Consider the following 15,751-nt stretch of genomic DNA (forward strand, 5'->3'; position numbering starts at 1 on the left):
AAGAAGGGATTTTGGTTGAAAAAAAATCCCTTTTTGCTATGTTTTTTTGTAGTGGTCTTTATGTAGATGTTTAGCTCAATTTTACTAGTTTCTTGAATTTTAGTAGTGGATTTTCCATGTAGCTTAATCAGTGCACATATAGCTTATCCTTTATATCAATGTAGTTCAAATTGATAATGGTGAGTAACAGAAAAAGAGGGGATTTGTTGTTGTTGTTGTTGTTGTGGTGGTGGTGGTGGCGGCGGCGGCGGCGGCGTTCAATACTAGTAATATAATCTAGTCATTACGCATATCCAAATTACACTTTATATCAATGTAGTTTAATTGACGATGGTGATTTTCTTGTTCGAATAAGAATTAATGATTGGATTATATAGCTAGTATTTTGGTTTGCTTCTGAAATATTGTCGATGTTAGCTATATGACATTGCTATCTAATTTTCTTGCTCAAAATTTTGTTTTTGCTATCTCATATTTACTCGAGCTTTGCTTTGTATATCTGAACAGGACCGAAGGAATTTGCTGCACTATGGAGCTGTCTTGGTCAATGGAGGGTAAGCAATTGTTCGTGCCTTTTTTGGTTTAGTTTTTAATTGTAAGCATAACACTCATGAAATTAGAATATCAAACCTCTATCAGAAACCAAAAAAAAAATGGTGGTTCGCATGAGGAAGAACAGGCTGTAGCGGAGGTGGAAGCGCATAGGAGAAGAGGGGTAGAGAATGAAACAAAATAAGTTATATGCAGCCCAATATGGCCTGGTCCTGGGGTAATATTTAATTTTCGGCCAATGGAACATTAGTTAGAGATACTAATGTAGTACAGAAGGCGATCGGCAAACATTTTGGACAATTTAGAGAGAGAGATACAATAGATGTTTCGAGAACAGATATTCCTCTTTAATGTGCGTAAAATTTAAAGCTTTACAGTGCTTGTACTCAACGGTGTAACGTGAAAGATGCTCATAATGTAAAGACTTACTAAACTCTTTACGGATGTGTGAGTTTAGGAATCCTGTTTTGGTAGCATATTGACACCTTCTTGGTGGATAGCAATGAAAATTTACCTTTCATCCATCCCCCCACCCACCCACCACACACACACACAAAAAAAAAACAACATAAAAAAGAAAAGAAGGTGATCGATGGACAAAGATCCGCTGATATGTTTCTCTCACAACCTACCATTGCCTTTACCACTTCTCATGTTTTAGCTAATGTCTCTGACGTTGATCCCTCTTGTTTGCAGGCCATTTTTGAGAGATTTGACAAAGATAGAAGTGGGAAAATTGATGCAACAGAACTAAGGGATGCTCTCTACAGTCTTGGATATATGGTGCCACCTTCTGTTCTTGAAGTTTTGATTTCCAGATATACTGACGGAAGTGGTCGGAGGCCTGAGCTATCTTTTGATAGTTTTGTCGAGTAAGGCTGACACGCGAACACCTTTTCATTAAATAGATAGGTTCTTAAGTTAACTGTGTTCTGAACTTTATGCTTTTATGGTGCAGATGTGGAATGGTTGTGAAGGTAAAACACCTGATCTCTTTTTATGAACATTTCCTTACTCATTATCTTGATTTATGCATCTTCCTGGCTTCGATGTATTTCTTCCCTCATCTCTCCTCCACTTATGGATGAAACTTTTAGACTGATCTCCAATGTTGTTTTTTCGAAAAACCTTATCTTCCAAGGTACGTGTAAGGAGAGGAAACTTTTGGGTATGTTGTTGTTGAAGGACAAAACAACTGGACTCACTTCTCGTCCAGTCACTTGATGACTTAAGGGGTTGTTTGGTATGAGGGATGGGATAGACAAAGTTATCCCACCATATATATGGGACTAATTAATACTCCTTAACCAAACGCGAGATAAAATAATCCTGCATGTTATTTAAATGACCCCTAACAGTTATAAGTGTTAACCTAGGTCGTTGTTGCAATCTTATACTTAATAGTACTGAGTTTAGAAGAAAGTGTTACAACTCAATTAGAGGTTGCTTTGCTATAATCATCTATTGGGCTACCCCAACTGATTTTAGAACTCCAACTTTAACAAGTTTATGATATCTAATTCTGAACTGAAAAAGTTAATACAATCAGCTGAAGATGAAAATCTATCTTGTACGCGTCACCAAGCTCAACTTCTCTTTATTATACTCTCTGAATACTGAAAGCTGATACATGTAGTTTGTTTGGGAGTACACTTCTAGACTAGACCAACTAGCATCATTTCTGCAGAAGTTAGCTAAATATCCTGGTGCGCCATGCATACATATGTGGTGATTCGATCCAAACCCATTCATCTAGGTGTATTTTCCTATAATGTTCCTCTAAAAAGAAACGCGATGAGATGGAATTTAACTTCACTGTCATATTTGTTCACATCTTGATGGAATTCCTTTTGTACAACTACTTGTATTTTGCCTTCACGCTAGCGTCTCTGAGTTCTCTTTTGCAATTCTCAGGGCTTGACCGAAAAGTTCAAGGAGAAGGACACGCGTTATACTGGCTCGGCGAAACTGACCTATGATGAGTTCATGACTATGATCCTACCTTTTATTGTGTCATACTAGCATGTTAGAAATTCAGTTCTTATTTCATTTATTGTTTGTTTGGTGGTTTTGGAGAGAATTTCTATAGTTGATTGTTTACAATATTGTGTTCTTGACATTGTATATGTGTATAAGTCTTTTCATGTCGATTCTTGTTCATATGTATTTTGAAGTTCTGATTAAATCTTTATTCTATAATAATAAGAAAGCAAATGTTGCTGTTCCAAGTATGCAGATAGTATAGAAATAAATCCTTAAGGAACTGGTAAAAATTATGCAGAATACAAGTCGTCGTAAAGAAATAAATGCAATTTCATATCATTCATGCAAAAAGAATATTCTGTACACTGCGCCAAAGGCCTCTCTAATAGGGGTATGATCTACATACACTCTACTCTCCTCTCCTCTCCTCTCCTCGGACTGGAGACCCCACTGGGGTATAAATAACTAGATACAAACCACATGCCTTTGTTAATTCAGGTTCAAACGTTATTCTTGGTGGATATTGCAGATTGCAGCATTAATACTTTTACAATCAAACTCCATAGTTTTCATCCAATTCTCGAAGTCTCCAATTTCCTGTGCCAAAAAATATTAATATTGAAGCTGCATATATCAACAATGTATATATGAGTAACATATCTATGTTTCTACAAGATTGGATCATAACGTCACACGAAGCGTCAATATGAAAAAAATCTGAACAGTTTCCACTGCATAGAAGCATCTCGTTTCTAGAGAAACAAGTAAGCCTCAGCCCCGTCTAGCTGTGGATGGCTAGAGAAACAATACAAGTCGATGCATGAAGCGTCCGGCATTTATGCAGGAACAAGGAAAAGGTTGCGCCCCAAGGGGCGTGATGTAGGCAGCCTACGACTCACTACGTAGGTTTAAGGAATGCAGGATAATATGTAGGCAGCCTGTTCAATAGCAAAGAATGCAAATAAGGATTATTTGTTGCGAAAGAAAGTTAACACTCTGGCTGGGGTAAAACCAGAGAATATGATCAAAGAGGATCGAGATTTATCAGATTGCCAAGCTCTTGGTGTTGATTCCTTTGACGCCGTCACAAAATATGGCATTTAACATCATTAACAAGAAGATCACTGCAGGCCTAATGAAGGTGTTACCAAACGTGTATGAGAAGCCATCTGCTTCAAATAAAGTCTATTTAATCCGTTGATTTAGCTCAGTTGAGTTCTATTGACATAACATTCAATGACAAAGTCGGTGCACCAACTATCATCTCTACCACAGAGTTGGTCCGCCACAATAACTGTACTCAGCAGTTCATCGAGAAACACAAAACTCAAATTGGTATTTATCCTAAGTGAAGATATTCACCCAAGAGAATCAAGTGATCTCCAGGATCTACTTTGAACACCGAAAGCAGCCAAAAATGACAAAAGTCATGGTCATGGTAGATCAAGGTCAAGAAGACTCGAAGTCTCTCAAGAATCGCAAAGATATTATTTATTGGAATTGCAATAACAATTAAAAAGGGCCACACCATTATTCAGTGTAGAGAGCCTAAGAAGCAGAATAAAGATCAACGACAAGAATGATAAGTCAGCGGATGTAACTGCTGAACAAGTTGGTGATGCGCTAATTTGATGCTCAAACAGTCCAGTGGAATCTTGGATTCTAGAGGTGCATCTTTCTACTCTACTCATGCAAAAAATTATTGCATAGCTATGTTGCTGGGACATTCGAAAGGGTTAATATAGCAGATAATGAACCCTTAGAAATTGTCGGGAACAATGAAGTGCATATAAAGAAGGCATAAGGGATGATGCCGAAATTGCAAATTATCATACATGTTCCTGACCTCAAGAAAAATCTAATATGCATGGGTCAGATTAATAGTGAGAAGTACACAGTAGTATTCAGTAACGGATCATGGAAGATGAGTAAATTTGGTTGTGGCATGAGGCTCTAAGAAGGAACACGGTAACTGCACTATAGAGAGATACTGTAGCAGTGGTTGACCATGATCGAGACTCAGATTGAGGTATTGGAGGGTTGGGCACACGAGTGGGAATGAAGCTGCTAACAACTAAAGAAAAGTCACCAAAGCTCAGACATGATGAGCTAGGTTTGTGCGAAGATTGTATTTATGGGACACAGGAGAGAGAGAGAGTTTCTCAAAAGGTGGGAAAGACGCCAAAGAAAAAAAAGTTAGAACTCGTGCATACTGCTGTATAAGGATCCGCTCCTCTAAATTCTCTCGGAGACTAGAACTAGTGCATACTGCTGTACAAGGATCCGCTCCTCTAAATTCTCTCGGAGACTCACGTTATTATGTCACCTTTATTGATGGTTCCACGAGAAAGTTGTGGGTTTATTTTCTGAAAAATATAGCAGATTTTTTTGTTATATCTAAAAGATGGAAAGCTGAAGTTGAAAATCAGACAAGCCTAAAGATAAAATGTAGGCAGTCCGACAATGGAGGAGAGTATGATAGTCAAAAGTTCAAAGCGCTTTGCACTGAGAATGGGATCAGAATGATCAAGACAGTTTCCGAAACACCAGAACAAACTGGTGTAGCACTTCATGCTTCATAATTGAACGTGAGAATAAATGTTAAAAAGTCGATCCAACATTTCGCGATGGGCTCATGTTTTATAACTGAACTTCCTAGTTCTACAAAAATAAACTGAATTTTTTTTATAACGGTGATATCCGAGTACTATACCGGACGCGTGTGAGCTGCTACCTCCCACCAAGCTAACTTAACTACCTACTAACTTTGTCCACAAGACTTTACACAGACAGAACAAAATCACCTAGTGTTTTCTACTCAGCGGAATTTGAACAAGGTGATATCTATTGTAGCTGAATGTTAGGGCCTATAAGCTACATATTCATCAGATATATTCAATCTTGAAAAACATAAACACAAATAGCAATATGTACTGACCTTAATTGCAGTATTGATGGAGTGTGAAGCAGCAAGCCACTGATCAGTTTGCTTTCCAAATTGCAAAATACTTGCAGCCAAAGCACGAATTTCCATTTCGATTCTCTTTTGCATTACAAAAGCTTCTTGCACTTCTTTATTCACAGAGTCCACTAGCAGCTCCGAAACCCGTGTCGCACTGCGAATTGCATCCTTCTTTGCCTTCTCTGAACCAAACTCAAGATACCAACAACCCAAATTTGTCAAATTTGAGTACCCACAACCCAGTTCGTGAAATTCAGGATACCCACAACCCAACAACAACAACATACTCAGTATAGTCCGACAAAGAGGGGTCTAGAGAGGGTAGAGTGCGTGTAGACCTTACTTCTACCTCAAAGGTAGAGATGTTTATGATAGACCCTCGACTCAAGAAAAATAATTCAAAGCAGTCTAGAAAGAGAATAAACAAAAGTGAAAGCATCACAAAGCATACTGTACAGTCAAATAATACGATAATAAAGTACAAGAAACATCATCGGATAATAATAGAATTCCAAGGAAAAAAGAACTACTGAGGCGATACAACGACATCCAACAATTGAAGTACAAGAAACAAAAAATAATACCAGAACGAAGTACAAGAAACTAGCAATATCTACTAACATCCTATCCTAATATGTGTAGTCCACCACTTCCGTCATGCCTTCGATAAGCTGAAGCTATTATCTACTAACCTTCCTATCCTAATCCTTGTCATCCACAACTTCCATCATTTCCTAGGTCTCAAACTACAATCCACTAACCTCCTATCCTAATACGTGTCCTCCACAACTTCCGTCATGTCCTTGGTAAGTTGAAACTACTATCTACTAACCTCCTATCCGAATTTGAGTCATCCACAACTTCCATCATGTCCTCGGTGAGCTCCATAATGTCCTCGGTAAGCTGAAACTACTGTCTACTAACCACCTATCCTAATCCTTGTCGTCCACAACTTCCATCATGTCCTCGGTAAGCTGAAACTACTATCTACTAACCTTCTATTCCAATCCTTGTCATCCACAAATTCCATCATGTGCTCGATAAGCTGAAGCTACTATACTAACCTCCGATTCTCGTCAAGCTGGAACTGTATCACATACCATCTGATCACCTCTCCCATATTTCTTCGGCCTACCTCTATCTCTCCTAAAACCCTCCATAACCCACAACCCAATTCGTAAAATGGAAGAAACCCGGAAACCAATTCAGTAAAATTCGAGCAACCCACAAACCAATATTGTAAAATTCGAGCAACCCACAACCCAATTTCGTAAAATGCAAGAAACCCACAATCCAATTTTGTAAAATGCAAGAACCCCACAACCCAATGTTGCTAAATTTGAGCAAATCACAACCCAATTCGCAAAATTCAAGAAACCCATAAACCGAATTTGCAAAATTCAAGAAACCCACAACCCAATTTGGTAAAATTCAAGAAACCCAGAACCCAAACTTCTAAGTTCCAAACTTTACACGCAACGAAATGCAGAAAAAACAAACAAAAAAGATAAGTGGTATTAGTGAGTGACCGGTGGATTGACGGAGGTTGAGAGAGGAAGAATTGTGGGAGTTGATGATTTGAATGAGTGAAGCTTCTAAACCATAACCATCTACGTGCTTCGATCGATCCATCTACACTGCAATGCCACTCACCTCAATGGAAGAAAATTTATAAATGAAATGTTGATAATGATTGGCTTCCGTTGTGGACAATATTTGATAAATTGAGGTTGAGATCGTTTAATATGTTTGAAAGAGATACTGAGATGAATGTGTGAGTATATTACAAAGAGATCAAATTAAGTTTGAAATAAGTTAAAAGAGTGATCTTTATGCTGGACAAGACCAGGGAAATGAGGCTGAGGTGGTTTAGATGTACAAAGAAGAGATGTCCAGTAAGAACGTGCGAGATGTTTGATATAGTGAATATGCGAAAAATTAAGAGATATGTCGAGAAAATATTGAAGATAAATGATTAAATTTAGTATTGATGAGTCGAGTCGAAACTTTCATGTTTAGATGATACAAGTTGAGTAAATAAGAATACCGAGTGTTAAGATAAGAGTAACCTTTACAGTGGACAAGATGAGGAAAATGAGGTTGAGGTGGTCTCGATGTGTGAAGAGGAGATGCCTAGTAAGAATGTGCCAGATGTTGGATACAGTGGATATATGAAAAGGTAGAGATATATCGAAAAAGTATTGAGAAGAGAGAATTAAATTGAGTATTAGCGAGTTAGAATTTTTATGTTTAGAAGATACAAGTTGAGCAAATAAGGATACGGAGATGAATGCATGAGCCTATTAAAAGAGATTAAATTACGAATGAGGATATTCGAGACAAGCTAAGAGTCGTCTTTATGGCGGACAAGACGAGGGGAATGAGGTTGAGGTGGTGTGGATATGTAACAAGGAGATGTATAGTAATGAGGTGTGAGAGATTGGATATAGTGGATATGCAAAGAGGTAGAGATATGTCGAAAAAGTACCGGAAAGAGATGATTAAATTGAGCATTGGCTAGTCAGAACTTTCATGTTTAGAAGATACAAGTTGAGCAAATAAGGATACTAAGATGAATTTGTGAATATATTAGACGAGATCAAATTAAGAATAAGGATATTTGAGACAAAGTAAGAGTCGTCTTTATGGTGGACAAGACGATGGGAATGAGGTTAAGGTGGTGTGGATATGTGAAAAGGAGATGTCTAATAAAAACGTGTGAGAGGTTGTAAATAGTGAATACGAAAAGAGGTTGAGATAGATTGACAAAATATTGATTAAACATGGGATAATGTAATTTCAACTTATCAAAAATATTACCTCTTACACGATATGAAGATCGCAAATTAAGTTAAAAAATTAGTATATATTTGAGCTTTGACTTGCTTTTTAATAGGTTTAAGCTTGGAAGCACCGTGTTTTCAAAATAATAATTTTAATTATCATATTATTTTTTTATTTTTATTTTATTATTATTATAATAATAATAATAATAATAATAATGCTCTGTATTGCTTTCCTTGTTAATTGAAATGTCACTATCGTCCCTTTTCAATAAGAACTTTGAGAAGTATTGAAATTGATGTTTGTGCATTGAATATTTAAATGAATTTTAAATGAAACATCATATAAACTTTTGATATGCAAAATCTTGAGTTATTTGAATCAATTTTAAAGCAAAATCATATACTTATAAACGAAACATCTCATAAACTTTTGATAATCCATGAAGGAATATAAACATTTTGTTTCAATTACAACACAAATTATATTAAAATATCTGTGATTTTTCAGAATTTATGGCTAGTCCATCCACAAGAAACTCTTAATAATCCACCAAAATTTATAAATAATTTGCATCGACATAAATTATACAAAATTCGTCACTAACCAAAACTTAATAATGATTATTACTAGAGTTGTCAATACGGGTTGGCCCAATCCATCTGGGCTAGTCCATACGGGCTTTGAGTTTGACGGGTTGGCCCATTTAACTGACGGGTTAAAAAATACCAAACCCACGCTATTACCCTGTGGGCTGCGGGTCTCACGGGTCAGCCCATTTTTTAAAAAATAATATTTTATAATTTAATTTTACACTGTTGATAAACATAAATATTTATCACACAATAACACATAGTATTAATGTTTGTTAATCAAAAGGGAGTCAGAGCTCGAATCACCCAAAGTAGAAAGAAAACAAAGAGGTGGCACTACTCGATCGAAAACATCGCGGTTGAAAGCCAATGGCGCGTTGAGGGAGATATAGTGAGGAGGAGGCGACTAGCTGAACTAAGGAAATTAGGAAAGTGAAGAGTACAATGTACTTTTTATGTTTTAGTGGTAGATATTTAATTATTTTATTATTTATTAGATAGGAAAGTAGGAAACTTTCCGGTTTCCATTTTCTTTGTTAATGGAACCGGCCAATGGTAATCATTGGACTAGATTATTTTTCAATTTTTTTATCATTTTTCAGTATTTTATTTTATTTTTAAATTATTTATTATTTGATTGACGGATCGGCTCACGGACTAGCCCAACCCACATTCCTCAAGCCCTACGGGTCATGGGTTTATCCGAACCGAGCTAAAAAATCTTATTCTTAAATGAACTGCAAAAATTGAAGCTTAACCCATCAAATTACAGGCCGAACCGGGCTGACCCACCGAGCCTTGGCCAATATTGACGACACTAATTATTACATGGTCGATTTTAAAATGTCACTGTTTGGAATTCAAATTACATAAATTTTAAGATACATTTTTGTCCATATTGCCAAAAATATATTACACTTATACTACATTTTAAATATTAAAATAATTTGCAGTAGGTCATAATCTATCATACATCAGCACAATAATATTTCCCTTATTATAAAGTCAAATAATAATGGGGTGCCAACTATTTGCCAGACAAATTTTCCTGTTCTTATTATAAAATTTGTAAATGAATCAACTATTCAACTAATAATAAAAGTAGTGACCAACATAATTTTCTAATTCTATAATCTATGATAATTTTTTTTATTTTTTTTTTTTTGGTATGAACACAATGTGTATATTGATCATGACCTTCCACAACTCCAGTAAGCAATTTTTCCAGCCAAGTTAGCAATGTGAAACAGAAAATTAAAAACTACTACGTTTTCGACTACCTGCGAACAAGAAAAAAAAAATCAAGTTGTTAGTTCATACACATTAGATTAAATGAAAAGTATAATAGCATACATTTCAGCAGCCATTTTTTGCAGCCAAATTTGAAAAATTAGTTGTTAAAGACAGTTAAATCGTTGAACGAATCTTTAGTTTCAAATTTGCTTCATATCGTGATCGCTAAGCCGGGATATCTTTCCACCCTAGTTACTGTTAAAACAACTGAAGCAGATATGTCGACCATGAGCTTCATCCGCACTTATATATTAGTAAAATGCTACGATACAAGGTTATAGGACAACCTTCATAATCCAGATGTTCTTGATCGAGTTGGCTGTCATGACATAGAGCTTCAATCAAGAAGAAGAAAATCGGACAGTGGACCTTCCCTCACTTGTTATAAACTCGTTGAGAATGATTCTGATCTAGTTCATGTCCTATTAGATGTAGACGGAGCTCTAAAGGGATTTTCAAGATTGTGAGTCGGTTTGATAATGATCAAGTGATATTGCTTCACACGTCTGCACGTAGTGGCGGAGCCAGAATTTTCATTGAGGGGGTTCAGAAGTAAACACACAAACACGCCTAAGAGGGGTTCAACATCTACTATACATGCATAAAAGATACTTTTAACCATGTAAAAATAGTATAATTTTCTGCCGAAGTGAGTTCGATGAATCCCTTGGATGAAAGGTGGCTCCGCTCAGCTATCGAAAGAAACATGTTAAAACTTTGTACCAAAGAGGGTATAAAGTGTTGTTGGTACTACTTTCAATAACTTAACTAGATGTGGTGAAGGTTTATCCAGCCTACATAGAGAATCAAACTCAGTGGGAATATAAGTCAGGCACTCTTGTTGGGAAAATGTCAAAGTGGATTCTTCCATTTTAAGACATAGTTGATGTAAAGAAACGTTTCTTAATGGGCTCCATGATGTTAAAGTTTGCAACTTTTCAAGAATTGCCAACCAAAAAACTTCCATCATGCCAGATCAGTTCCCTACAAGCACATACTTTTATCTACAAGGCAACCAAAAAAACGAAAATCTAAAGGAAGATTGTTTCCTTTTTATGCCCGACCCCCCCAATCCCGGCCTACGTGGAAAAAGAAATCAAGAAAGTAAGCTCGCGCGCGTGCACACACTATACACCGGGAAAAAGCAGCTTGAGATAGATAGCAAGATTAAGGGGTCTAAGCACTAACCAATCCCACATCAAAGAGAATATAAAACACCTAATACGTGGACCGCTTGCTGCTGTTAATTGGCGATATCAGATAGGGAGGATTTCATTTCCAAATTTGAACAATTGTGAAAGAAACATGTTAAAATAGGAGGTAACAAAATAGGAAAAAGAAGGAAAAAAGGTGGTAGAAGTTGAAAGAAATGCAACTTAGAATTGACAGAAAGACGATAGGCGACGCCTATATTGACCGATCCACATCAGATTGATGCAACAAATTGTTTCTGAAAATAATGATAAAAAGAAAGAGACAGAAGAAGTCATAATCAGATACAGAACTACTAAACACAAAAAAAAATGACCCTTTCCCACTTGGCAAATATTATTCAATGTTTAAAATAATTCGGAAAATTCGGAATTTGTTGAGGGTGGCTTTCTTTCCAAACACAAGCCAATATGGACTCTTTTTGTCTTCATGAAGATGATGGGAATTTCTTAAAATGAGATTCATATGCATGATTGCTAGTGGGAAGATAAGGCTGATGAGACAGACACATTACAATATCTTCAATAAAGAAATGATACAATGGAAGGTATCCTAGAAAGTAGGTGATCAACAGTTGACCATCAATGGAATATTAAGGTGGGATTTTAACTTACAAAAGTGCAAATTAGCGAATATAACTTTGACGCCGCATTATAGACAGTACATATTTATGAGTCACGGTTATTTCAGGCTATGTTGCTCGGAAACTTCAAAAAATGCAGGCGCGTGTGTGTCGGATACTCCAAAAGTAATGCATTTTTGGAGGATCTGACATGAGCGCGGTAGCACTTTTTGAGTTTTGAGAAGCAAACAAACGAAAACACCCCTAACAAAATCACACTGATTCAAGAAAATTCAGGGAATAATGAAAACATAAATAAGGAGAAATTTGAGTTTAAAGTTTTGTTACCGTTTAATATCTATCGGCAAAAGTTCTTGACAAAATTGAATCATCTCTAATCTCGTAGTTTACAGTGTTCTGAAGTGTATCAAGAATATCAGAAGAAGCAGAAGAAAAGCGGAGATAGACAAGGCCTGTACAAAATAAAAGGATAGCATTATTGGAAACAATTTTTAGAGTTACCACAACTATAATTTTAAGAAAGCCGATGAAAATAAGGTAAACGATGAGATATGAATCAAGAAATAACCGATTCCTTACATTTGTCTTAGCAGCTGAATAGTCCATACGTGGAATAAATCCTTGTAACCCAATGTTATAAACTGGAGTTCCATCAGGGTAATAGAGGCCATAATTCCTCTCTGATGCTGGACCAGGCTTTAAATTTTCGTTAAAAAGTGCAAACACGTAAACATCGACCGGCTCTGATGGCTTCGCTGGAGTCCCTTGATTTTGCTGTATACGTTGAAACAAATTACCATTATATAGTGCAGCGTTTTCTGGTGTTGCTCCAAACTCATTCGGGTCTCCTTTCGATGGCCAGCCTGTTTCGGAAACCTTAACTGGAATGTCTGTGTGGCCCATTGCCTTAATTGCTGCATGAACTGCATCAATTTGTGCATACAACATGTTGTCATACTTCAAATTCGTGGCCGGGTCTAACGTACCTTGGTTAGGCCGGAAAAGTACATAATCAAGCGGAACTTCATTGGGGCTGTCCTTGTATGCAAAGAATGGATAGACATTTATAAGGAACGGTGACTTGGTTTGGGCATGGAAATTGAGATGGCCATGAATGTATTCACTAAGATCTTGTCGAAATGAACCAGAGGAAGGGGGGAAAGAACTTCCCAAGATCCCAGCCGAGTGGGGATGTGCGACAAATATTTCCTTGTCAAGGCCAAGATTAACAAGAGCCTTGTTTACACCCTGCATTGCCGGGAGGAGGTAAGACTTTAGCTGCATATCAGTCCCCGTCAAGACCTCGTTACCAACAGTAATACAAGTGATTTTAGTCCGAGTATGGTAAGGTTGAACATGTTGTTCAATCCAAGCCTGAGCTTGTTGTGGATCAGACATTCTCTGCAGGTACTCATTCCCAAGTCCAATAACGAATTCAACATCTGTGTTCGCAAACGCGCTCAACACGTTTGGATCGGCGTCATAGAGTTTCACTCTTGTGACATTGAGAGATCTAAGGAGATACGAGACCCGCGAGGGCGTAGGCAGATTATTGGCAATTTGGCCATAGTTAATTCCAATTCCAAGGCTGAGGGTGCTGGCAAATAAATCTGACCAAACAAGTACAATAACAATGAATACTTTGTGGGGAAAAACATATATGAACACATACATTTAACAACTAAGAAACTACCTATCAATGGAAAAATTAACTATTACACATATCCACCTATACACCAAGAAAATCAGAGCAAAAATCTGTTTTTTCAATCAAAAAAGGAAAAAGGAAGTTAAAATCCAAATGTTTATGGACTGCACAAATCAACAGAAACTGAAGCAACAAGACACCATTGCCAACTGGGGGTCCTATGTTTATCGGACGCTTCAAAAATATCAATTGCAAGTCGGATCCTCCAAAAGTAGTGCATTTTGGAGTATCCAATACAGGTGCAATAATATTTTTGGAGAATCCGAGCAACATAGACTTGGGGAACTAGAATATAAATCATCATAACCAAGTTCTTGATAATTTCAAATCCAGCTTCAATAAAATGAACAGAATAAACCATAAATATTCACATATTCTCTATTCATTAGCAATTTAGCACCAAGAATCAACCTTCACTAAATCTGATGACAGAACACTTCACCAAGAACTATAGATTTCCACCAAGTAAATCAAGAAACCAACTCAATAAAAACTTAAAAACTGAATCTTTGCAACTAAAATGGCAGTTCCAAGAAAATACCCCACCCTCCACAAAACCAACTACCTCAACCAAGAACCAGAAATCCCAGTAACAGAAGAAAAGCAAGAAAAACCATTAAAGGACAAGCAATACAAACAAGAAGCCCACAAAGATTGAATCTTTCTACTAACTAAAATGGCAGTTCAACCCCCCACCCCACCCAAAACCAACCCCACATCCCAAATCCCAAAACCAGAAATCAAGAAGAGAAGAAAAGCAAGAAACTCTTAAAGGACAAGCAATACTATAATGGCAGTTAAAGAACCAGAAATCAGACAACTCATTAAAGTTTCCACCAATAAAACTCTACAGTTTCCCCCATGTAAAACAAGAACCCAACACAAGAAAATTCAATCTTTACAACTAAAATGGCCGTTCAAGAACCAGAAATCAGAGAACTCATTAAAGGTGAAGCAATAAAACTCCACAGTTTCACCATGTAAAACAAGACCCCAACACATCAAAATTCAATCTTTACAACTATAATGGCAGTTCAAGAACCAGAAATCAGAGAACTCATTAATGGTTAAGCAGTAGAATTTCCACCAAGTAAAACAAGAACCCAACACAACAAAATTCAATCTTTACAACTTAAATGGCACTTCCAGCCCCCCACCCCCCAAGAACCAGAAATCCCAGAAAAGCAAGAAAACCAATAGCATAAAAAACAAACTAAGTTAATGAAAAAGACAAGAATTAGTACTGAAAAAAGTTAAACAAAAAAGTAACCTGTTAAAGAAAGTAGAAGGAGAAGAGGCTTGAAGAAGATAGCCATTCTCCCTTTTGCCAGCCTTGCTAGTTGAATCACACCCTCACCACACCTCTCTACCTCATGTATATGTTAATATATCCACCTTATATACACAACAAACAATCAACATGCAAACTTTCCTTATTTCTTTTTTTCCCTTTTTATTATTTAAAAATATAGAAAAAATATGTACTGCTACCAAATATCGGTAATTTTTTACCATATAAAAAGTAGCCACGGCTACATACAATTATGTACCATATAAATACTACTAGTATAAAATAAGATTAACTTTTTTTATTTAATTTTTTGAAAGATTTAGTGCATTGAATTATTCTTTTAAATAATTTTATTAATAATCTAATTAGAATTGAAAATCCCTTATTAAATATTTTATTACTACTATATATGTTATATGTTGGATCCAATTTAATGTTTGCAAAAAAATTATGATGGAATAAAAAATATTCATTTATCATTAATTAGAAAATTGTTTTTAATAACAAATAATTACCTATTGGACATAAAATAATAGTGGAGTTACATCAAATACACTTGACTGAATTTTCAAGTTGAGATTTTTGTGCAATTAACCTTGTGTCTTAATCACTTGGCCATTCATTCACATTCACATGAATGAACATAAAGTAATAATTACAATAATAATAATAATTGTTGTTACATGGAGTAATGTATTATTATTATTATTATTGATAGCAACTACACACGATTACTCCATAGGGTGGCTGCTAATACATTATCCGGATAAATTTTTAAAATTAGCTTATT

General features: G+C 36.2%; 3 protein-coding genes across 3 annotated transcripts; 1 reads left to right on the top strand and 2 right to left on the bottom strand.

The window, feature by feature from the left end:
* Window positions 1-507: 507 nt before the first annotated feature.
* LOC107847793 (probable calcium-binding protein CML48) lies at window positions 508-2,700 on the top strand (the record flags this gene model as incomplete). The annotated part of the gene is given in 4 exon segments (XM_047399871.1): window positions 508-554; window positions 1,249-1,424; window positions 1,511-1,529; window positions 2,467-2,700. Coding segments are annotated over 4 exon segments (350 nt in total), but the record flags the coding sequence as incomplete, so codon positions are not given.
* Window positions 2,701-2,768: 68 nt separating this feature from the next.
* LOC107847794 (biogenesis of lysosome-related organelles complex 1 subunit 1) lies at window positions 2,769-7,505 on the bottom strand. Its single transcript, XM_016692284.2, has 3 exons — window positions 7,027-7,505; window positions 5,474-5,679; window positions 2,769-3,132 (listed from the first exon to the last, which is right to left on the bottom strand). The coding sequence occupies exons 1-3, from the start codon at window positions 7,127-7,129 to the stop codon at window positions 3,043-3,045; spliced, it is 399 nt and encodes a 132-aa protein (XP_016547770.2). The 5' UTR covers window positions 7,130-7,505; the 3' UTR covers window positions 2,769-3,042.
* Window positions 7,506-9,904: 2,399 nt separating this feature from the next.
* On the bottom strand, window positions 9,905-15,193 carry LOC107847796 (glucan endo-1,3-beta-glucosidase 14). Its single transcript, XM_016692286.2, has 4 exons — window positions 14,941-15,193; window positions 12,542-13,572; window positions 12,290-12,414; window positions 9,905-10,154 (listed from the first exon to the last, which is right to left on the bottom strand). The coding sequence occupies exons 1-3, from the start codon at window positions 14,984-14,986 to the stop codon at window positions 12,349-12,351; spliced, it is 1,143 nt and encodes a 380-aa protein (XP_016547772.2). The 5' UTR covers window positions 14,987-15,193; the 3' UTR covers window positions 9,905-10,154; window positions 12,290-12,348.
* Window positions 15,194-15,751: the final 558 nt, after the last annotated feature.

Source organism: Capsicum annuum, chromosome 11 (genome assembly GCF_002878395.1).
Source record: "Capsicum annuum cultivar UCD-10X-F1 chromosome 11, UCD10Xv1.1, whole genome shotgun sequence".
NCBI classification, from domain to species: Eukaryota; Viridiplantae; Streptophyta; class Magnoliopsida; order Solanales; family Solanaceae; genus Capsicum; species Capsicum annuum.

Coding starts and splice junctions, on each gene's coding strand:
- LOC107847794 (XM_016692284.2), bottom strand. CDS start 7,129: ATGGATCGATCGAAGCACGTAGATGGTTATGGTTTAGAAGCTTCACTC. Junction 5,680..7,026: donor CAACCTCCGTCAATCCACCG/GTCACTCACTAA, acceptor AGTTTGGTTCAG/AGAAGGCAAAGAAGGATGCA. Junction 3,133..5,473: donor CCATCAATACTGCAATTAAG/GTCAGTACATAT, acceptor TTTTTGGCACAG/GAAATTGGAGACTTCGAGAA.
- LOC107847796 (XM_016692286.2), bottom strand. CDS start 14,986: ATGGCTATCTTCTTCAAGCCTCTTCTCCTTCTACTTTCTTTAACAG. Junction 13,573..14,940: donor CCTTCTACTTTCTTTAACAG/GTTACTTTTTTG, acceptor TTGTTTGGTCAG/ATTTATTTGCCAGCACCCTC. Junction 12,415..12,541: donor ATTCAGCTGCTAAGACAAAT/GTAAGGAATCGG, acceptor TATTTTGTACAG/GCCTTGTCTATCTCCGCTTT.